The 24,521-nt window shown below is 39.7% G+C and overlaps 1 protein-coding gene across 7 annotated transcripts in view; it reads right to left on the bottom strand.

Moving 5' to 3' along the window:
• FRMD4B (FERM domain containing 4B) overlaps positions 1–24,521 on the bottom strand; it is a 349,156-nt gene that overhangs the window by 65,694 nt on the left and 258,941 nt on the right. For 6 of the 7 annotated variants that reach the window (XM_074198763.1, XM_074198761.1, XM_074198757.1 and 3 more), the window contains 2 exons: positions 14,417–14,473; positions 12,103–12,125 (listed from right to left, as the gene is read on the bottom strand). In XM_074198763.1, the coding sequence (XP_074054864.1) occupies positions 12,103–12,125; positions 14,417–14,473 (80 nt within the window). Of the gene's footprint in view, positions 1–12,102; positions 12,126–12,329; positions 14,274–14,416; positions 14,474–24,521 lie in introns of those variants that run through there. The other variant, XM_074198764.1, reaches the window with a different exon arrangement.

Here is a 24,521-nt window from a genome sequence, read left to right as displayed (position 1 = left end):
TTTGGCAAGACCATGGGGTTAAATGACTTGCCCAAGGTCACACAGCTAAGTAAGTCTGAGGTCACATTTGAACTCAGATCCTCCTGATTCCAGGGCTGATAATCTACCTTTTTAACATCTAATCATATTCAATGGAGGGCAGAGGGAGGCATTCAATTTATCAGAGAGGCTGATAATGAGGGAATCAATCAAGCAAGCATTTCTTAAACATTCCTGGGCTTAATACATTTGTTAACACATTTATAAAAATAAATTCACTAAAAACAAAGCATTATCAGATACTGTTAGGGTACAAAGACAAAAGTAGAATAATTCCTACCCTCAAAAGGGAAAAAAAGTGAATAAAAAGAAAGTAAAACAATCCCTGCCCTATGGGGAGATATAGAAAAATAAAAAAAAACTCATCCGAAGTCACTTTGGCCAGGGATGCACTAATAAATTTAGAGGGGCCCAGTAGAAGGCAGCTGGAACAGCCCAGGAAGTTTGTATTAGGAGGTCCATTTTAGTGGGGTCTAAAATCACTGCCAATGTCCCAAGTCTTGTCCTAGATTAATGTCTCTTTGGGAGACAGTACAGAAGCTGGACACGAGGTCCTCGGACTATATTATCTTTCTAAGGTACTTTCCATTTCTAAATCTCTGACTCAGAGTCAGAAAGGTAGGGAAAAAAATAAGGGATGTGTCTCACAAGCCAAAAGAGGGCAGGGGTTTTTTGATGGTGTCAGTCAAGGGTGGCAGAGTCAAAGAGAATGAGGGCAGGGAAGAAGATATTGGATCTGGTGATTGAGAAGTCACTGACTGAACAGTTTTTTTCAGTATTAATGGGGGAGGGGTGCTGAGGGACACCGGCAGGGGATGGAAGAGAAAATGGTAGCAGAAGGATAAAGAAATGACATGCTGCATTTACTATATATATATATATATATATATATATATCCCATATTTTTCCTGCCCCACTAACAGAGGACACTGGTCAGATCACAGGAAGACCAGGATGGATAGGCAAACTTTTAATCTTGGGTTTTTCCTTGGAAAACTAGATTTTCATCTTAGGACCATCATCAATTAGAGATGCCAACTAATGGTATTTATTGGGCCTCCTGTACTTCCTTGGCAATTTTATTCGAACCCCTTTATAACTTTTTCTCATCAGAATTTGTTTTTTTAAAAGGAGTCAAGTCATCTCTAAGGATCATAGAATTTTATGCTGCAAGAGACCGTAAACAACCATCAAGTTCTGTTAGTAAGAAGCAGTTAGTGTATGGATCCAAGGGAACTGAGTTCAAATCCTAATCTGCCACTGAATATATGGACACCTTTAGGTCATTCACTTAACATCTCAGGGGTCTCATTTTCTTCATCTGTAAAATGGACTAGATATAAACAACAGGCTGCATTTCTATAATCCCTAATATATGTGTCAAGTGTATATGATCTCATTTGATTCTCACAACAATCCTGGGAAGTTGATATTATCATGATCTCCCTTTGACAGTTAAAGAAATGGAGGCAAACTGAAAAACTAGGGAATTTACTGGGATCAGAAAGGATCTGAGACCAGATCTGAATTCAATCCATTATGATGGCAATTTAAGTACTAGATGACTTTTTAAGGTATTTTTAAGTTATTTTTCCTATTCAAATTTCCCTCACCAAAAATAAATAAAGGGGGTACTACAGGGGGAAAAAACCCAGACCAACCCCCTCCCCCATCCCCCCCCCCACTTTACAAACCCTTCCCTCTACTAAAGGCAAGATTTCCATCTGACACCCTCTACAGAACCGAGAAGTTAGAGCTCTCAACAGAAACCAAGGGCGTGCTGAAGAAGATTGCTGAAGGGCTCATTCTGCTCAGCTTCTATTCATCATAGAACAGCATATTCTTAATGTCTTATTAAAGGAATGAGGCCTCCATAATCAATCCACATTCTCCACCCTTGGAGATGTGACTGGCAGAGAGATCCACTCCTACTCTCTCTCTCCATCTAATGTTTTCCATATGCCAAGATATAAAGCTATAAAGCTATACTTGGAGTTCTCTATATGTGAAGTTCATCACAAGTGCAATCATTCTTGGGTGCTGATGTCAGCCAACAGAAGCTTAAATTTCTTATTTTTTACAAAACTCTCTCTCTCTCCCCCTCTCTCTCTCTCTCTCTCTCTCTCTCTCTCTCTCTCTCTCTCTCCCACTCTCTCTCTGTTTTTTCCCACTGGCATAAAGAAATTCTCACTGCGGAACATCATTCTCTACTTTCCAGAGATATCAATCAAGAACATGACCACCTATAAGTTATAGTCTTAGGGAGATGTTTAGGCTACTAAAGGTGATTGGGCTAGGGTCACATAGTTATAGCAGGGTGTGAAACTTCTGACTCTAAGGCTGACCTGTTGGTCACACCATACTGACTTCTCTTTAAGTTAAGAAGGAAGGAATGAAGGAAAGAAAGAGAAGAGAAATGGAAGAAAGATAGGAAAGAAGGAAGGAAAGGAGGCATGGTGAGGGAAGAAAGGGAGAGAGGAAGGAAGGAAGAAAGGAAAAGAAGGAAGGAAAGAAGGCAGGAAGGCAGGAAGGAAGGAAGGCAGGAAGGAAGGAAGAAAGAAAGGAGGAAGGGAAGGAATCAAGGAAGAAATGGCATTGATAGGAGGTTAGATTGGGTAAATTAAGTTTATTACTGACAGTTATATTTCATAAACTGAGAGACTGGTTGATAAACTGGTCCTGCTTAAAGTCTCCTTCTCCCCCAAACTACCTTGTATTCATTCTACATATATTCTGTATATACTTATCATGCATAGAGAAACTAAGTTTCTTGAGGTTTCATTTTTATCTTTTTATCATTGGTGCTTAGTTTAGGGCTTAGTTTACCCTTAAGGCTTAATGGATGTAGCTGCTTTCCTTGATACTTTCTCCCCACTATAACAGATCACCATTCCTCTGTGGTTGGAGATGCTGTTATTGGGAAATCTATCACTCTTTGGACAGTCGAGGAACAATCTTCCTTTCTACCTATAATGAGGCCAGCCTTGGACTAGGCCACGCTGCTCATCCCTTGTTTCATACTCGAGTTTCTCCAGCCTGGCAAGACCTTGGCTGAGTTTGGAGCCTGATAGTTTAACTTTGAAGAAAATAGAGATAAGTCCATGCCAGAGAGTCATGAGAATAGGACTGGAGGGGTCCATTTCTGTATAAGAAACTATCCTGTGCGTCCCGATCCACAATTTAAGATCTAGAACATTCTTACAAGCAAATGGAGACGAAACAGACTTAGTCAAAAGTCATGTTAGTCCATAGAGGGAGGAACCCTAGTGATTTTACCGCCAGAACCCAGGACAGTTTCTGGAACATAGATGATGCTTGAAGTTTGTTGATTGGCTAAGGCAGGATTTGAACCCAGTCCCATACACTAACCCTAGAATTTTTCATGCTGTATCTTTCCAGTTTTTTTTTTTTAACAATAATGTTCTATATTATTTAGCATCTTAATAGGAGACTTCCCAGGTCTTATTATTTCTGCTTCTTTCAGGTGAGATTATAATGGGCAAATTGTTTTTTGAGTACATGAGACTCAAAGAAAGAACATAACTCAGCTTTCATCCTTTCTCTAACTGAGGGACCAAGTACTGGAAAAAGAATCTGGAAGACTGTCTTCTAAGTTCTGAGGTTCAAAAATGAACTAGATTGGTTTTAAAGCATCCAAGCAAAACAGTGCTGGTTCTATTTGAATTTGAAGAATTATTACGGTCTCCAATATTTCCTTAACTTTTACTGGTGCCTTTTGTCTGTTTTTTTACACCAGTATTTTCCACATAAACTACCTCTCTCCATTCTCCACTCAAGTAAATACAATGAAGATCTAAGATTTCCTCTAACATAGAATATATTAAAAGATACAAAGATATCTTTATTATATGAATATATAAAAGAAAATATGCATTTTTTTGAAATGTGTTAAATATATTAACTTTAGTTAATAGATAATATATCACTTTGCCTGAAAGTCTGTACCTGTAGTCCCCCATTTCTCTAAAGACAAGGGGAGAATACATTTCTTCACCTTTTCTGTGGGCTACAATTAGTCATCACACTCAGGCAGGGTTGTTTTAATGTTTCTGCCCTTTACATTATTGTGATTACTGTGAATATTGTTTTCTTTTTCTGCCTATTTTTCATCTGATCTTCTTATAATTTATTCCTAAACTTCCCACATAATTTTTTGATTACAGTTTTTTTTTTTAATGCTCAACCTTCATCTGTAGACCTCTGATATTCTATTTGGCATTTGGATTGGAATCAATGTTTAAAAAAATGGAATCAATGTTTTTTAATTTAAAAAAAAGGCTTGCTAGGACCTCTACATGGAGAGAAAGACTAAAATGTAGCACCTAGCCAAAGACAGCAGCCTCTAGTTGATTCTCTTGGCTCCTCTGAAGGTATCTCTTAACAGGCATTTGTATCCAAATAGGACATGGAAATTAATTTACCATTAACTTATTTCTCATTTGTATTCTTCATCCTCCCTAAAGGGAGTATTATACAAGAATATGGTCCATATGGTCTGTTATTAGCTATCCCTTCCATATCATGATTTTCCCAGAACTGGCATAAGAATTCAATGCAAATCTTGGGAGAGTGTTGAGGAAGCTAGAGATGACATGCACAGTCCAGCAGATGAAATAGAAAAAAGTTTAGAAATTCAAAAATGCACAAACTATATAATACTGTATTATACATGTACATTATAATAAATTATAATTAGTATTATATAATATCAATATACTTAATATTTTAAAACCATAAATATATATAATTGATGCTCTGGTATAAAGGGCCAAATAATTTTATGTAGATTTTCCACATTGTGGGATGGTATGCCTTTAATCTCTGTGATGTGGCAAGGACAACTATTGTGTTGAAAAAGAAAACTCATGGACTGACATTTCTGTTATCTTATGTAGGCCTCTTAAGAAAGCTATCTTTAGCCCCACATTACAGGAGAAACAAAGGCTAAGAACGATCATCTATGGTCACATAGTTAATAAGGGGGAGTACAGTTGAAGCTATAGCTTTCTGTGTTTTTTTAAAGGTTTTTGCAAGGCAATGGGGTTAAGTGGCTTACCCAAGGCCACACATCTAGGTCATTATTAAGTGTCCGAGGCCAGATTTGAACTCAGGTACTCCTGACTCCAGGGCCAGTGCTCCATCCACTGCACCACCTAGCTGCCCTTACACAAAAAATTCTTAATGAATGCCTTTTGATTACCTGGGGGCTCGAAGTCCACTTCTAAGAAATCTTGGCCCCAGGAATGATAAGGGAAATGTTTGACTTTTCTTTGAGGCTGGGGAAGAGAAGTGGAAATGGAGAAAGAAGGACTATGTGTTGAGAATGTTGCATGAATTAGCTGACCCTATCCCTGATGGGTTGATTTTGTGTTGAAGGGAAATCAAATGGAAAATGTTTTATTAGTTCTGTGGTTTCCTTGAATGGGAAACACACACCACACACAAATGGCATAGAAAAGTCAATATTTTAGATATAGTGGTCTAGAAATATGGAGATATAAAGTGTAGAAAATAGCAATTGAGTAAGGGGCAGTGCGGGACTGTTGACTTAACCGAAATTGTCTTTCAAGAACTTGGAGAATCCCAAGCCACAACCTCTTCACAAGAAGGGCTGAGTCTTACAGTTTCTTCTACAGTTCTGAACTAGGAAGGGCACCTTAAGTCTGAATTACCTTCTAATAAAGAAAATCCTCTCATTTAAAATGGCAAAACTATGGGGTGAAGGGAATGTGTCCATGGTCACCTGGGCAGTTAAGACGCAGAGGTAAATTTGGGGCCAGCTCTAGATTCTATAACATGCTCTTGTATCTAAGGCTTGTATTTGTCCCCGGCTTTAAGGTTTGCCATGTGTTTAACAAATTGTATCTCATTGGATCCTTGATAAAACCCTGGGAGGTAGTTGCAATTATTAACTCCATTTTACAGATGAGGAAACTGAGGTGGACCAAAGTGACCTGTCCTCAGTCATGCAGCTAGAACACATCTAAGGCAGGATCTGAATTCAGATCTTCCAGCTACAGGTCTACGCTCTAAACACAAGCTACCAGCTGTTGGTTTTTAACCACAGTTCCCAGTTTTGTTCATTGCTGCCCTGTTATCTATACTTCCAGCCTTGGACTACTTCACTGCCGTAGACTTCCCACCCACCACCAAAGGACTCAGACTATGACCCAGACTTGGTTCTGAACTAGTAGCTTCCTTCGATTGAACTTCAAGATGAGTCACAGATTCATTGCTTTTTTTTTATAGGAACCTCTTCATTCTACATCTGTTTTGGAAATACAGCATTCAAAATAATCACACTAGTTAATATTATATTCAAATATTGCATCCGAAAGCCTTATAAACTACTTTCAAATATACTATTTGAAACTTTTGGTTTAGGACTAAATGAATCAGATTAGAGCAAGGGTTTTAATTTACTCAGATGAGACAATATAGATGAGCATTTTAAGCCATAGAATCCACAGAATTAGAGACTCAGAGCTGGAGACCTGCTAGTCCCTCATTTAATAAGTGGAGTAAACTCAGTCCACTCAAGTCCAAGGGACACACAAGTAGTAAATGACCAGCAGGATTTTAAACCATGTCTCTCCTGTGTCTCCTGGGCTGGTCCTAGTCAATGAATCACTGCCATATCTTTAATAATACCAGTTCTTCTCCCTCTAGTTAATGAATTAACAGCATTTCATAATTTTCTTGTAATTTTACTTTGACCAAGGGATATCCATGAGAAGGAGGAACTTTCTTCCCCAGTGAAAACTGTCCTTCTGGGGCGGCTAGGTGGCGCAGTGGATAGAGCACCGGCCCTGGAGTCAGGAGTACCTGGGTTCAAACAGACACTTAATAATTACCTAGCTGTGTGGCCTTGGGCAAGCCACTTAACCCCATTGCCTTACAAAAACCTAAAAAGACAAAACAAAAAAAAAAACACTGTCTTTCCAACTCTCAGTAAGTTAGGTTTAGATTCAAAAGGGACTTCTCATACCACACAGTTCAACCTCCCCCCCCACTTTAATGGATTGCCTGGGGTTACAAGGCTGGTACATATAAATATTAGAGGAAGGATTTGAACCCAGGGCTTTGTGATAGTTCAAGCTGCCAAATGTAAACACTATTGAGGGAGGAGAGAAGAAAAGTATCAAGTCAATTTTTCTTTTACAGTTAAAAGAAAAACACAGTATGGCTTCAGTGACTACCCTGACAGAAGACAATCATGTCAATATGCCAATGCAATATGGCAAGGATTTATGAAAGATTTGCTCTTTACTATTAAGCTAAATTTTTGGTGTACCATATGATTTTTAAAATAGCATTAGGAGGGCAGTTATAAGTAGTGAAGTGGATAGAGCACCCACCCTACACTTAATAATTACTTAGTTGTGTGTGATCTTGGGCAAATCACTTAATCCCATTACCTTGCAAAATGATTTATATAAATAAACAAACAAGTGAACGTATAAATAAATAGATGAATGAATAAATAAATAAGTAGATAAATAGATAAATAACTAAATGTCAATGAATAAAATAGCATTAGGGGCTCAAGAAAAGACTATTGTGGTCATTTGTAGTATGTTTTCACACAAGTCATATATACAGATGGATTTCTCCTCTGAACCAAAATGGGACTAAAACTTCAGTTAAGTTGTTGCCTCCCTATTCTTTCTGCTTAGGCTACCAAGGAAAACATATCCTGAACCATAAAGAAATGGCTACAATTTTCAGTCTTCCCTCTCAAGTTACAACCTGAAGGAATTAAAAATTTCGAGATGCACCCCAGTCACTGATTTCTCTCCTTTGAAGTACAACCCTCAGGATTAAACTTCCTCAAAGCCATCACTTTTCCTACATAAACTAATTTCCTCAACACCCAAAGTTTTGCAATTCCCATGGGAAATCAGCAGAGCCCAAGAGAAGTTGTGGAAGTTGGGGGCTTCTAGGGGCCTCCCCAGCAATTTGAAACCAGGTGTGAACTTCCTTGAACAACTTTTAAAAAGCTGCTGCCTCTCTCATTACAAGGAGAAATGAAGGGGGGGAACCCCCTAGAGTTAGGCAGCAAATTCAGTCTTCAAGGCTATTTTTTTTAACTTCTTTTATGAAGTCCTTTGTGAAGGGTTTGAAGATAAACCCTGGTCTCACAGATGTGTCAGCTATTAGGAATTCTCTACATTTGTCTGTGGTATGTTACCCCCATTGGTCAGTACTTATCTCCTGGCTAACTTAAAAATTCAAGCTGTCAGTTGTTTAAAGAAAAATGGAAGTCCTTCCTCCAGTAATATAATTAGCTTCTATCCAGTGTAATTGGATTGCCAATGGTGAATATATTAACTAGGGGTGGGGGTGGGGAATGGGCTTTCAGACAGTCTAAGTAGGGTGAAGTGATCTTGTAGCTTCTTGATTTTATTTGAGTAAATTCTCAAACCTGGTTCAGTCTTGCAATCACAAACCGGTTTATGTGTTATCACTGACAGGTTCTGGCTGAGTAAGCCTCTAGTCATATCCCTTAACCTTCTCAGGACTCCAGGCAACTAACACTCTAAGAAGAAAAATTCCAGAAAAGTGGTTTATCTCCTTTGGGGGAGGGAGTTTCTAAAAATCCCAGCAGGGGAATATCAGTAACAACATCAGAAACATCAACAAAACTCCAAACCACCATGCTAACAAGGAGTAGATGACTTGACCTCTCTGGGTGTCAGTTTTCTCAATGTAAAATGAGGAGACAGGACTAGAGGACTACATGACCTCTGAAGTTATAGGGTGACCCAAAATACTGACAATTCCTCCCAAATGAAGATGGATCACTACTAATGAGAATAGGAAAATGGACTTCACGTCACCTCCTTATCCTTTCTTCAATTCCTAACCAAGACTCTAAAATTTTTTTTAAATATTGTATTATAATACATTTTAATTTACATTTAATAAATTTATTAAAAGTGTATATTTCCTTTGTATATAAATAAAATTGGTAAAAACAATGATTTAATAATAATTCTTATTATTTAATATTTAATAATTTATTATTTAATAAAATAGTTTGATAATATTTTTCACTACAATTGCTTTTCTTTGTAATCCTGTATGCTGAAATTGTATACTACAAAATGCATTTTCTTTTATACTTTTAAAACACTATTTTTTTGAGAAGGGCACCATAGGTTTCATCAATCTGCCAAAGGGGCACAAACAGGGTTAAGAATTCTTCTCCACACTCAGTCTAGTCACACCAGAATTATTTTTCAAGATCAATCTCAAATTCCACCACCTCCTTGAAACTTTCCAAGATACCCAAGCATCATTTTCTTCCTTTCCTGCCTGTCTATAAATCTTATTGTCAATGTTCTGGAATTTAATTATGATCACACGTTATATTGTCTTGTGCTTTTATCTAACTTGTCAGGGTGAAGTCTACTTCTAATGTTTAAATAATTCCTCCTAACTTCCCCAATTCTTAACATTATGCTAGTCACCTAGTAAAGGTTACTAAATGTTTGTTGAGTTAAAGATACTTTTAGAAAAATTAGAGGTAGAAAGAATATAGACTATATTATATAATATTTATATTATATTATATAGAGGTATAAATATAGACAGTGGCTAAAATAGACTAGTCAATGACAGAAAGTTTTAAATTCTGTTTTTTTTGTCTTTGTCCCCCTTTCCTTTATCCATTAAGTATTTGTAGATTTTTAGAGAACTAATGTCTTTTCGCATGCTGATGCATCCACCTTGAAAACCTGGAATTAGTTTTTTTAATCACTTTTTAAAAAAAAGTCACACTAATTGATCTAGGAAAGGTATTGCAAGGAAAGGCACTCACCAGTGACTAAGGAAAGAGAAGAATTTATTTTTTAAATCACTCTTTTAAAAAAGGAGACAGACACATTAACTGATTAAGGAAAAATCATAGGTAAGCAAGCCTTCACCAGTGATTAAGGAAAGAGAAAAGTTTATAAAGTGCTGAAGGGAAGGGTCTGATGGGAAGATGACCTGGACACAAATGAAGGCAAGGAAGCCCTTCTCTAAAGTACTGAGCTCCCCAAAAACTAAGTCTCCTGTCATCAAAAGCAGTCTTTTATACAAAGACCAAATCTGCCACCTCTCAGCTGCAAAATCCTAACTTTGGAAGCAGGGGAAGGACTGAGATGAAATATTGTCCAATATTCATGAAATTGTCAAAAATCCAAAATGAGACATAATCTTTAAAAAAACCCCACATATTAACACTACAAACTGCAGAATCAGGGCTTGAAATCAAGGCAATCTGGAACTGATTCCTTACTTCCCCCTCCCTTCTTTTTTAAAAACAAACCTCCAAACCAGACCATGCCAAGGTCTCTCCTCAACTCAATTAAGTTTTATTAGATTGGCACTGAAGCTTCTGAAATGAAATGCAGGTTCATAGATTTAGAACTGGATGAGACTTTTGGGGGATACCATCCATATTCTACTCCCCTCTCATTTTACATTTGAAGAAACTCAAACCTAGGGAGATCAAGTGGTTTGATTGTCTACTCAAATCCAAATATGTGTCAAAAAGGAGAGGTACAAATAAATGAGATATGTACTAAGCTAGTTGTAACTAATACAAATGTTTCTACCTCACTTTATAGCTTGCAAAGTACTATATATGGTATCTTATTTGAACCTCACAAATCTGTGGGATAGGTGTGATTCTAAGGCCCATTTTACCATGAAGAAACAGGCTAAGTTGTGATTCTTTTGGGGTTCCATCAGTCCCAAAGTTTCTGAGGCAGGTGTTAAACTCTCCTGGATATGGAAGTAGAAAGAGCACAAGGTCTAGGAGTTCACATCTGGTCTCAGACACTTACTAGCTATGTGATCGTGGGCAAATCACCTCAATTGTTTTCATCAGTTACCTCATCTATAAAGTGAACTGGAGAAGGAAATGGCAAAGCACTCCCATTTCTTTGCCAAGAAGAGTGAGATATGACTGAAATGACTCAACAACAACAAATCTGACATAGGTCAGGAACTGGGCCACCTATTTGCCTGTACTTCTAAACCCAATACTTTTCCACCACCCCACACTGAGTCCCAAGGACATGGTTGACCTCTTGGAACTTGGAAACCATTAATTCCGTTATCAGTTCCTTGAGCCATCTATATTTCAAAGTACACTTTCAGGAGGTTGACCAAAACAGGCAATGCGTAAAGTTTGTGAAAAGTCAAACATTAACAGGTTTCAGAACAGCCTTCTGAAATCTGTCTTTGGGCGGTGAGAATTGGTTCTCATTGAAGTCCCTCAATGGTTTTCCCCTTTAGTTACAGTTGAAAAGCTGTTCTCCAGGTAGAAAAGAAATCCCCCCACCCACTCCCCATCTAAACAGAGAGTGATTATGCAGCCAAAGACAGTGGAGGGCTGTCTCTCTCCCAGACTCACACCAAGAAACAATACAGCTGCCAGGTCAAGTGTATGAAGGGCGAGGCCCCTGCTGGGCAGCTGGGAGAGAAAACAGCAGACAGATCTACTCCCAAACAGCTGACAGTGCAGACATGAAGGCTTCTCAAAGGCAGGATTGTTAGGAGGTCGCCTTTTTTTTTAAGCCACTGTGGGCCAAGCCCTTCCAAGACTATTCTGCTCCAGAATGACCAGCAGATTGCAATGAACTATCTATCACCTAGGACTGGAAAACTCCAAGAGCTGCTCAGCCTTCTTACAACTCCCCACCTCAGTCAGAGAAAGCCCAGATTTTTCTCTATTGGAATTCAGGAGATTATCCTCAGTCTCTGATTCACAATGGAAATCTGCTTTCAGATTGATTCTGCTGCTACATTCCCACATTCCCTTAATTTTAAAAAAAAATTAAACCATTTTTCCAGATCTTTTTTATCTCTCCCCATTCATTATTCCTTCTTCCAGGTAACTTTCCCAACTCCTCCCCTCCCCAAAAAGACCTTTCCTAGTTCCCAAAGTAAAGGTCGGGCATAAACAGTTCAGAAGTAATATGCAAAGATCCGCAAGTATATTCCCACCTCAATTAACTGTACTTTAACATAAGAAAAGACAGACGTTACCTGGTGTAGTCCCCTTTGGCTTCCTGTAAGGGAGAAGAAGGGAAGAGAAAAAAAACCCCAAGTTAAAATAATTCCTTTTCTTTCCCGAGTTTAGTATAGCATCCAGCTAGATCAGATAAAGAAGCTGAATATTTTCTGCCCTTTCTTCCCATCCCCCCGCCCCTGTAGTAGCATTTTCTATAGCCTAACCCCACAGTCTCCAGCCTAGAGTCAGCAAAGGTTAGGACCTGGGGAAGCCTGCCTGCTTTCAAACAAGAGAGCTTCTTCCGGCTGTGCTGGGAGGGAGGAGGATCTGGCCCGAAACACAGCCAGGTTTTGTTGTTGTTAAATGGAGAGACAAGAATCTGGGGGAAAGCACTCATAATTAAGTCGCATTTCTCAGAGCCGGGGCTGATGAGACGCATTTCTATGCCAGCGCTGGGAAGAGGCGTCACTGGCCCCTGGGATCCAGGGAGCAACACACAGTAGGGAGAATTTCTAAGGGGGCATGAAACCTAGTGCTCTTGCCCTGCGTCATGGAGCTTCAAGGGTTAAAGGGTGATGGGCTCCTCGGCTCAAAGGCCCCGCAAAGTGAAGGGGTTTCAAGGAATCCGCGGTTCCGCGCTTGGGAATTCTCAACCTCCAAGACCGGGAGCCAATAACATCCACTTAGTTCTCCGAGAGCTTGCCCTTAGTCTTGTTTAGTTTCCCCCAGAGGGATTAAACTTGTACGAGTGAATCTCTCTCTCTCTCTCTCTCTCTCTCTCTCTCTCTCTCTCTCTCTCTCTCTCTCAGAATTCTTGTACATTAATTACACATACACACAAAACTTATACATTTGTATTTCCATTTCTCTCATACACACACACAAAACTTGTACATTTGCATTTCTATCACACAAAAGTTGTCCATTTGCATTTCCATTATACACACACACTAAACTTGCACACTTCAATTACACACATTAAACTTGTACTTTTGCATTTTGATGACACACACTAAACCTGTACATTTATATTTCTATTACACACACACAAGTTGTCCGTTTGCATTTCGATTATATATACACACACCCCAAACCTGCACATTTCAACTACACACACTAAACTTGTACTTTTGCATTTTTATTACACACATTAAACTTGTACTTTTGCATTTTGTTGACATACACACACTAAATGTGTACATATGTATTTCAGTTACACACACTAACATGTCCATCTGTATTTCAGTTACACGCACACAAACTTGTCCATCTGTATTTCAGTTACACACACACAAACTCGTATTTTTGTATGTCATTTACACACACACAAACTTGTATATCTGTATTTCAGTTACACACACAAACTTGTCCATCTGTATTTCAGTTACACACACACAAACTCGTATTTTTGTATGTCATTTACACACACACAAACTTGTATATCTGTATTTCAGTTACACACACAAACTTGTACATCTGTATTTCAGTTACACACACAAACTTGTATTTCTGTGTCATTTATACACACGCAAACTTGTCCATCTGTATTTCAGTTACACACACACAAACTCGTATTTTTGTATGTCATTTACACACACACAAACTTGTATATCTGTATTTCAGTTACACACACAAACTTGTACATCTGTATTTCAGTTACACACACAAACTTGTATTTCTGTGTCATTTATACACACGCAAACTTTTCCATCTGTATTTCAGTTACACACACAAACTTGTACATCTGTATTTCAGTTACACACACACAAACTTGTATTTCTGTATTTCAGTTACACACACAAACTTGTATTTCTGTATGTCATTTACACACACACAAACTTGTCCATCTGTATTTCAGTTACACACACACAAACTTGTATTTTTGTAAATGACACACACAAACTTGTATATCTGTACTTCAGTTACACACACAAACTTGTATTTCTGTATTTCAGTTACACACACACAAACTTGTATTTCTGTATTTCAGTTACACACACACACACTTGTATTTCTGTATGTCATTTACACACACACACAAACGTGTCCATCTGTATTTCAGTTACACACACACACAGAACCCCAAGTTTGTCCATCTGCACTTCGACCCCCCCATCAGTGAGACACTTTTGATCCGACAAACAGCTCAGCAGCAGAATACGCTTCATTCCCCTTTGCCAGCCAGGGACTCAAAGAGCAGCGCTGCGGACAAGCTGGAGTCCGAGGCTGCAGTCCGAGGCTGCAGTCCGAGGCTGCAGTCCGAGGCTGCAGTCCGAGGCTGCAGTCCGAGGCTGCAGCCCCTCCGCGGCTCCCCGCCATCCGCGCCCATTTTCGGGGCTAAACTCTTACCTGCAGGATGAGCGCTGCCAACTTGAAGACGATCTCGCTTTCGACCTCGATCTGCCCCTGTGGGCGAAGGAAGAAGAAGAGCGCCGATTATCGGGGGGCCTGGGGGGCCGGGGCCGGCCCGGTCACCACTGGGCGCCTCCTGGGGACGGGCAGCGGACGCTACCACTGCGGTGGGAGGGGGGAGTCGTCCCGAGCCGGGCCAGCCCACCCGCGGGGGCAGAGCCGCGGCCCCGGCCCAGCCCCCTGAACGGGGATCCTTCCCGAATCCCCGCTGCCCGCCGCTGCCCGCTGCCCGCTGCCCGCTGCCCGCTGCCCGGCCCTCGCCGCTTCCCCGGGAGAACCCTCCTCTCTGCTGCAGAGTGAAGGAGGCCAGATCTGGGCACTGATGGGGCTCGGCTTGGGACCCCTCGGTCCCTGAAGCCAGCCCTGGGGGCGGCGTGAGCCCGCTTTGGGGCGGTTTAGCGGGTTTTAGAGATACGGGTGCCCAGAGCGCCGGGCCCCTGAACTGCCTCTGCCGCGGATGGACAGTTGCGTTTGGGGAACTCGAATCCTAAGAGATTATTTTCTCACCCTTCAGCCAGGAAAAGCCAGGTGGGGCAAAGGCGCGGTGGCTGGACGAACCCTTGTCAGATTTACTTTCTAATGCTGGAGGTCCAGCAGGGGGGGAGTAGAGAAATGAGGGGTGCTGCGGGGAAAGGCGGCGTTTGGAGGCCACCTCCCAGCCTGACTCTTCACTGACTCTCCGGATTGACCAGTCCTAAAGCATCCTCGTGGGCTCCCTCTGACCCCACGGACCATGCCAGGCCGGAGACTTCTTGGCAAAGACACTGGCGTGTTAGCAATTTCCTTCTTGAAGGACCTCGGATAAACAGAAGTTAAGGACCTACCCAAGGTCACGCAGTCAGTGTGAGGTCAGAACTGGGGTCTCTCTCCCCCTGGGTCCAGCTCTGCACGCCTCATAGCACAGGACTCTAAATCTGGAACTGGAAAGTCTATGCAGTCGAATCTCATTGTATAAAGCAGTCAAGTAAGGCCCAGCAGAGTTAAGGAAGTGCTTTGTCAAAGGTCAGCCGGGTAGTAAGAGATTTTAATCAAGGTCCTCTATTGCACCGCCAACATCCTGTGTTTAGAATGCACTCCTCTTAGAGCCCCCAGTTTCCTTCAAATCCACCTTTTTTTTTAGGTTTTCTTTTTGCAAAGCAAATGGGGTTAAGTGGCTTGCCCAAGGCCACACAGCCAGGTAATTATTAAGTGTCTGAAGCCAATTTGATCCCAGGTACTCCTGACTCTATCCACTTTTAAAAAAATTATTTATTTAAAGCAATAGGGTTCAGAGTGACTTGCCCAAGGTCACACAGCTAGGTAATTATTAGGTATCCAAGGCCAGATTTGAACTCAAGTCCTCCTGACTCCAGGGCTGGTGGTATATCCACTGTTTTACCCCATTGCCTTAAAATCAGGATGATTGATCAGTATAATGAAAAACTCTGAAAATATATGCAATACCCAACATGTATGGATTTCCAAACTGTGGAAAGGGATGGGAGTAAGAGAGTCTTATTAATTATTGCTGATTGATTAGAATGTAAGGCCCTGGGTTTTTTTCCTTTGTATTTTCTGAGCTTAAATGCTTACTGACAACTAATTTCCACTCTGCCATCTTGTAACTTCCTCATCTGTGAAAGGGAACCACATTAGATGACCTCCAAGGCTCCTTCCGGCTTTAAATCTTTGGTCCAATATTCAACCAATTAGCAATAAGTATGTTTTTTTGTTTAACTGGCTTAATCTATTTTATTTTTTCTGCAATCATTTTTGTAAGATTTCAAGTTCCAAATTTTTCTCCTCTCTTCCTTTCCCTCTTCTTTCCCCAAGACAGTAAGCTATATGGGTTGTACATGTAAAATCATGTTAAACATATTTCCACATTAGTCATGTGAAAGAAGAACCAGAACAAAAGGGAGCAATTACGAGGGAAAAAAAGTGAGAACAGTATGCTTTGGTCTGCACTCAGACTCTATAAATATTCTTTCTCTGGACGGGGAATGGCCATTTTCCATCAGGAGTCTTTTGGAATTGTCTTGGATCATTGTAGAGCTGAGAACAGTCAAGTCTGTCAGTTGATCATTGCACAATGTTGCTGGTACTATGTGTTCTGCTCTGTTCACTCAGCATCAGCTCATGCAAATCTTTCCAGGTTTTTCTGAAATCCACCTACTCATCATTTCTTATGGCACAATGGTGGTCCATTACATTCACATACCACAAATCATTCAGCCATTCCCCAATTAATGGGCATCCCCTTTGCCACCACAAAACCAGCTGCTATAAATATTATTGTACGTGGGGGTCTCTTTCCTTTTTCGTTTAATGATCTTTTTTGGGATTCAGACCTAGTAGAGGTATTGCTGGATCAAAGGGTAAGCACAGTTTTGTAGAATAAGTATTTCTTAAGTATCTCCTATGGGTCAGACACTAGTGAATGTTTGGTTTATGTAGACATTTCCCAATATATCCTGTGGCACTGCTCTAAGTATCACCAATCCGTTCAGAGTTGTTGATCAAAACCCAGCCCGTGTGGCCTTGGGCAAGCCACTTAACCCCATTGCCTTGAAAAGACCTAAAAAACAAACATTCATAGGGGCAGCTAGACAGTGAATAGAGCACTGGCCCTGGAGTCAGGAGGACCTGAGTTCAAATCTGATCTCAGACACTTAATAATTACCTAGCTGTGTGACTTTGGGCAAGTCACTTAACCCCCATTGCCTTACATATTGATTGATATTGATGTTTGAATATTGGAGCAAAGATTTAAAGCTGGAAGGAGCCTTGGAGGTCATGAAGAAGTTACAAGATGGCAGAGTGGAAATTAGCTGTCAGTAAAACCAAAACCCCCCACTCATTACTGCCTATGCTGCCCAATATTTAAGTCCTAAATTATGAAGATGTTTATGGGTAGCTAGGTGATAATGGGCTGGGAGTCAAGAAAACCAGTGTTCAAATCTGGTCTCAGATACTTCCTAGTTCAGTGACCCTGGACAAGTCATTAACCCTGTTTGCCTCTCATTTTCCTTATCTGTAAAATGATGGAGAGAAGGAAATAGCAAGGTATCATTGCCACAAAAACCCTAAATGGGGTCACAAAGAGTTAGACATGATTAAAAAGACTAAACACATACATGTTGTTGATGTTGTGATGCTGGTATTTAGCAAGAATGTATTATGTCAAATTGCAGTGTTTACAAGGAGGTTTAATGGTGTTTAATAGTCATTTTGAAAAATTCTGCCCCTTGACCCATGTCAGACCACAAAATTGAGCCTATGAAATACAATTCCACATGATACACTCTCCTTGCTTAAGTCATCCACAGTGTCCCCTGAATGTGGAGTTAGTTAACGGAGGGTCTTGAACTGAGATGCAAAGGTCCTGGGAATGTGTCCTACATCTCCACTTCCTCCTACCCACCACCTGTTAACTGGGGGCTGGAGATTTTCCTAGAATGATCCCAGATGAAATGGAGGGAAGTAAAGGGATTGAGGTAATTATATCCAGGGATGAGAAACATGTAGTTGAAGGATAAATCGAAATTGGCAGTTTGAATGCAGTGGGGCTTAAGGGAAGAGGAGAGAATCCAGAATTTTCGAAAAGACTATTTTTTTTCCCTCTTCCATTAAATCTCTCCTTTCATTTGTATTGTTAAAAAAAAATCCAGTGTTAGCACCATGGTAATTACCAATCTTTCCTTTATATTTCAAAAAATCAGTTCTTCCCTATGGCATAGAGGTGTGTCTTGTGACGTTGGAGGAGCCTAGTGATATCCCCAAGCATAGAGTCTGGCTCAATATTTTTAGGGAACTGTGGGTTCTCCCACCCTTGAAATTCTAAGCTCTCCTTGAATCTGTCAAGGTTGTTTATGAAATCAAAAGGAGGTGAGAGAGAAATCAATTGTCATCTTGGTCTTTCAGCACAAAGGTCATAATTTCCTAACCTGATGAAAAAAGATTAAGTGATAAATGCAAGAGCCCGCCTGGCAAGACTATCAAATGAAATATGAGGAAAGTGAAATTCTTTTAAGTTCCACCAGAGAAAGGTGCAAACCAGAGAGATAATGGAACAAGGAAATGAAAAACACTCGGATCAGGAGAAGATCAGAGCTCCAGATTGAAAATTGAACTTCATTCAGAAGGACCCTGCACACACTGGAAACGTCAATCAAATCCTGAAATCTTTGAGAGAAGATATTAAATATAAGTAGCTAAACTGAGCTAGAAATGAAAATGGACATTGCCTTTTACCACAGACATATTCAGCCTAGGTTTTGAACAATGAACACAGAGCTTTGGCTAGGGAATTATTGTGGAATGACTTCAAATATATTTTATATGTTTTTTGCTGTGTATGTTGTTTTACCTTGGTAAAAGGCAAGTTTCAATTTAGTTTTTTGGCTTTTTTTTTTAATCTTTCTATTCTCAATGCCAATAAAGGGGAAAGGCATAAATATTGAAGCATTCTATAAATATTATCTTATTTGATCCTTATGACAAACCAGTTAAGTGCATGTTTTTATCATCACCATTTTACCAATGAGGAAACTGAGGGAAACAGGTTAAATGACTTGGCTCAGGATCACATAGCTAGTATGGATTTGAAGTAGGATTTGAACTCAGGTCCTCTTGACTATGGGGCAGCTCAGCATCAGATCAAATGTAGGATCTGAAGTCAGAAAGACTCATCTTCCTGAGTTCAAATCTGACTGCAGACACTGAACACTTACTAGTTGTATGACCCTGGGCAAGTCACTTAACCTTGTTTGCCTGAGTTTTGTCATCCACAAAATGAGCCAGAGAAGGAAATGGCAAACTGCTTCTTTACCTTTGCCAAGAAAACTCCAAATGGAGTCAGAATGAGTCAGACACAATTGAAACAATTGTACAACAACTTCTTGACTCTAGGACCAGGGCTTTATCTACCATGCCACCTAGCTGCACAGTCCTTAGCTCTATATCACTTAGTACAGGGATGCGTAATCAATATTTGCTGAATTAAATGAAAGATAACTAGTAAGTCAGATAAATTGTGAAAGCTATAAATCAATCAACCTCATCTTTGTAAAAATTAAAGCTGACAATGTGAGGGACTAGAGCCAATCAAAAAAGCATTTATTTTAGGGGGTGCCTAGGTGGCACCGTGGACAGAGCACCGGACCTGGAGTCAGGAGGACCTGAGTTCAAATCCGACCTCAGACACTTAATAATGACCTAGCTGTGTGGCCTTGGGCAAGTCACTTAACCCTGTTGCCTTTCAAAAAGTAAAAAAAAAGTACTTATTTTCTACTAGAGTAGGAATTCTTACCTGTTTTAAGTCATAGACCTCTGTGGGTTTGTGATGAAGCTTTTAGATCCCTTCTCAGAATGTGCTTTTTACATTACTTTGTATTACAAAGAAGACCAATTATAATGGAATACAGTTTTAAAAATATATTATTAAAAAAAGTTTATGGACCCAAGATTTATAGACTAGGGTATGAAGTATGTCTATGGGCCTAAGGCAGTTTTAGATTTCTGACTTGTAACCTATTTCAAGTGACTAATTCTGCCTCTGGGAGAGTCGTTTTTTCCTTTGTGTGTGTCTTCATTAGACCATTTTATACTGAGAATAATAATAGTGACCATTTCACTGAATGTGGTGAAATTTAATTAAGACTTAGAATATGGGAAGTTTAATTAAGACATGTAAAGAAGTGGAGAGTTTCATGGATTAAGGACAAAGGGCTACCGAAGTTTAGTGAACCATAGATAGGGCTTACTGTCAGTCATGTCAGCACCAGTAACCTTAGAAGGAGCTTATCCCTGGCTACTGCAATTGGGAGAAAGAGATGTCCCCAAACTGCAAAGGTAATGGGATCCTTCAACATGACTCCAAGGCTGCCAAGAATGGACAAAGAGAACTCAAGGAGTGAATCTGATGATGTGGCCCACTGCACAAGAACAATGGGGAACCATATCCCCCCCTGTGAGAACAGAGGATAGGGAGCTGAGTTTGGCTACCTTAATTCAGAGGATTGTAAATTTAGGCCAAGAAGGATTATGGAATTTATCCACTCTTAGGGTCATGGGTCTGAGGTCCAAGAAGGGCACTAAACTATTAAATGCTCTATGGCCTTTTGGTCTTTTGAAACAAACCAGGCTCATCACTTAGTCCCCATGTCTAGAGTCTCTTTCAGGACCATAGACAGAACTAATTATCTGTGAAAAATCTTGCATATGCCTTCTCCTGGTGACAATAGTAGACAGATAAATTCAATTCAGAAGATTTCAGTTCAAATCCTGCACCTGATTGATGAATTTGGTGTGTGACTTAACCTTAGCCTGGGTCAGCCTCCAGATCTTTGCACTGACTTAAAATGCAATCTCACTCACAGGGCAAAGGGTGGGCACTGGATCTGATTTCACAGAGCAAGGAAATTCCCTCTCCCAGTGACCTTCAGCGCATCCTCAGCTACTTCAAAGTCTTAGATAGCTGTCTAAAGCAATTTGCCAAGGGTCATAGAGCCCAACTTAGGCTCAACTCTTCTTATTCCAGGGATTTGTTTGTAGGAGGTAAATACAAATGCTACTCTGGGGTCAGATACTTGACACCGGAAGTCCATTTAAATTCCATAATCATTCCTGCTCCCAACGCATAAACCTCCAAGGAATTCTAATTTCTATGGAATTTCTGAATTTATAAATTCTAAGGATTCCTTAGTTTCCTTCAAAGCTCCGTCTTATGTCCTATGTTCAGCCTTTCTGAATCCTCCTTGGAGCTGTCAATGTCCTCCTCCTATCCACACCCCCTCCCCAATTACCCAATAGTTATTTTTTAAAGGCCTTTTCATCTAAGTTCCTTGAGGAGACAGTCTGTTTCTTTTATATTTAGGGCCCAGGACATTCCTGGTACAGTAGTGGTTTAATAAAAGTTTGTTGATTTGTTGTGTCTGACTCTTTATGAGCTCATTTGGGGTTTTGTTGAGAAAGATACTGGTATGGTTGGTCATTTTATTCTCCAGATCATTTTATGATGTAGAAAGTTAGGCAAATAGGATGAGATGACTGGTCCAGGGTCACACAGTCAGTAAATCTGAGGTCAGATTTCTCTATTCACTGGGCCATCCAGCTGACCAAACAACCTCCTGTCCCACATATCTTGAGGTGCTTTCCCTCCCCTTCTTCATCAGAATGAGCAACACCCAAGTGGAAATTCCCTCCTTCTGAGCATTTGTCATCATATCTCTAGTCTTAGCCATCTAGAAGCAAAGAGAAGTCACACGACTTTGTCTATGGTTCATGTGTCACAGGTGAGACCTGAACTTTGGACTTTCTGGCTCTAAGCCAATCTTGTATCCATCACATCTTAGACTGAAGATAAATGGGAGCTTTTATTATGACTCTCTTACTAATGCTATTATATTAATATCAATATAAGTAACATGTAATTACGAATCACTGCTGGGTACTACTACTAATTTTAGTAAGAATAAATATACAAATTGATGTAAAAAATCCTCATTAGATGAATAAATCTAAGCATCTCTGGGAAGTATCACAGGGTCTGGATTCAAATTCCTGCTCTGAACTCAGTGTCAGTGAGTTCTAGAACAAGTCATTTGATCCTAGTTTCATACTGATATCCAGACTATGGGTACCTCATGCCTTAACCTAGGTGAAAGACAGAATGATTATAAGGGAAAGAAAGCAAATGAAAGGCAGCTAGGTGGTGCAGAGGATGAAGTGCTAAGCCTGGAGACAGGAAGACTCATCTTCTTTGGTTCAAATCTGGCCTCAGACACTTATTGTGTGATCTTGGGAAAGTCACTTAACAATTGGCTTCCGTTTCCTCATCTGCAAAATGAGCTGGAGAAGAAAATGGCAAATCACTCTGGTATCTTTGCCAAGAAAATCCCAAATAGGGTCACAAAGACAAGTCTGAACATCAACAAAACACCAAAAGAACCTCCCAATCTTCTTTCTTAGAGTATCCTGTGATAATCCTATTTATGCCCTAACAGTCAATGTAGGCCATTCTGCTACTGAGTTTTGCACTGGTTACAATGACTATTGTAAAAGACTCCAGAGGAAAAATCTGCAAAAATCTGCCAAAAAAAAAAATTAAAGTGTTTATTTATATGATGCCAACATTGGATTTCATTTAAATGAATCTTTAAAAAATTAAGCTAGATGATGCAGTGGCTAGAGCACCAGTCCAGGAGTCAGGAGGACCTGAGTTTAAATCCAAACATAGACACTTGATGCTTATTAGCTAGTTATGTGACATTAAGCAAGTCACTTAATCCCATTGCCATGCAAAAACCAAAAAGAAATAATAAGTTCTGCATTATACATTGTAAAATGAATAATTTTTATTTCATTAAACTAAAGTTTTTTTTTACAAACAAAACCAAAGCAATCAAAATTGGGAGGAAAGTAGAAGGGGCAAGCTAGGTGGCACAGTGGATAGATCACTGGCCCTGGAATCAGGAGGACCTGAGTCAGAATTTGATCTCAGACACATAATAATTACCTAGCTGTGTGACCTTGGGCAAGTCACTTAACCCCATTGCGCTACCAAAAAAAAAACCCAACAAACTAAAAAAAAACAAAAGAAAGCAGAAAGCTGGGAAATAACCTTTATAGTTAAATATCTCTAATAAGAGTCTAATTTCTTAAATATAGAGAGAACTGAGTCAAATTTATGAGAATACAAGTCAATTAATAAATGGCCAAAGGATACGGACAGCCAGTTTTCAGATGAAGCAATCAAAACTATCTATATTCATATGAAAAAAATATTCTAAATCACTATTGGTTAGAGAAATGCAAAACAAAACAACTCTGAGGTGCCTCCTCACATCTATCAGATTGGCTAAAATGACAGAAAAGGAAAATGATAAAGGTTGAGGCAGTTAGAAGAATTGAAAATGAGACAATATCCATCATATGGGAAAGGGCTGAACAAACTGCTAAATTAATGCTATAAGAAATGATGAGGGGCAAGCTAGGTGGTGCAGTGGATAGAGCACTGGCCTGGGAGTCAGGAGAAACTTGAGTTCAAATCTGAGCTCAGATACTTAATAACTACCTAGCTTTGTAACCTTGGGTAAGTCACTTAATCCCATTGCCTTGCAAAAATAAAAAAAAAATGATGAGCAGATGATTTTCAGAAAAGCCTGCAAAGATTTACATGAGCTGAAGTGAGCAGAACAAAGAGAACATTGTGTAGAGCAAAAGTAACACTGTGCAGAGACCAACTATGATTGATTCAACTCTTATCAGAAACACAATGATCCAAGACAATTCCAAAAGACTCCTTAAAGAAAATGTTTTTCTCATTCAGAAAAAGACCCAGGGGCAGTTAGGTGGTGCAGAGGATAAGAGCTCTGGCCCTGGAGTCAGGAGGAACCAGAGTTCAAATCTGACCTCAGACATTTATTATCTAGCTGTGTGACCTTGGGCAAGTCACTTAACCCCATTGTCTTGCAAAAACAAAAAATAAATAAATAAACCAGAAAAAAGAGCCATAGAGTCTGAATGCAGATTGAAGTATACACACCCTTCATTTTTTTGTTGTTTTTTTCTATCTCATGGTTTTTCCCTTTTATTCTGATTCTACTTTTACTAATTCTAATGACTAATGACTAATGTGGAAATATGTTTAACATAATTATACATGTATAACATATCAGACTGCTTGCTTCTTAAGGAAAGGGGAGGGATGTATGGGAGGGAGAAAAATTTGGAACTCAAAATCTTATAGAAATAAACGTTGAAAATTATATTTATATGTAACTGGAAAAAATAAAATACTATTAAGTAGAAAAAAAGAGATTTGGAGAAGAGATCTTAGGGGTCTTGGACCTTATTTAAGATGGTTTGCTTATCAAAATACCAATGGGACCTCACAGTCCAACCCATAGTCATCTAGATGGTAGCATCAGATTGGGCACCTTACTTGGTATCAGGAAAAACCTAAGTTCAAATCCAATCTCAGACACTTTAGTAATCTTGTAGCTGTAGGCAAATCACTTAATCTCTATCTGTTAGAATTTTCTCAACTGCAAAATGGGAA

The sequence above is a fragment of the Macrotis lagotis genome, chromosome 8 (genome assembly GCF_037893015.1).
Source record: "Macrotis lagotis isolate mMagLag1 chromosome 8, bilby.v1.9.chrom.fasta, whole genome shotgun sequence".
NCBI classification, from domain to species: Eukaryota; Metazoa; Chordata; class Mammalia; order Peramelemorphia; family Peramelidae; genus Macrotis; species Macrotis lagotis.
Note: the sequence above shows the minus strand (reverse complement) of the source record. Positions and strands in the feature narration are given on the sequence as shown.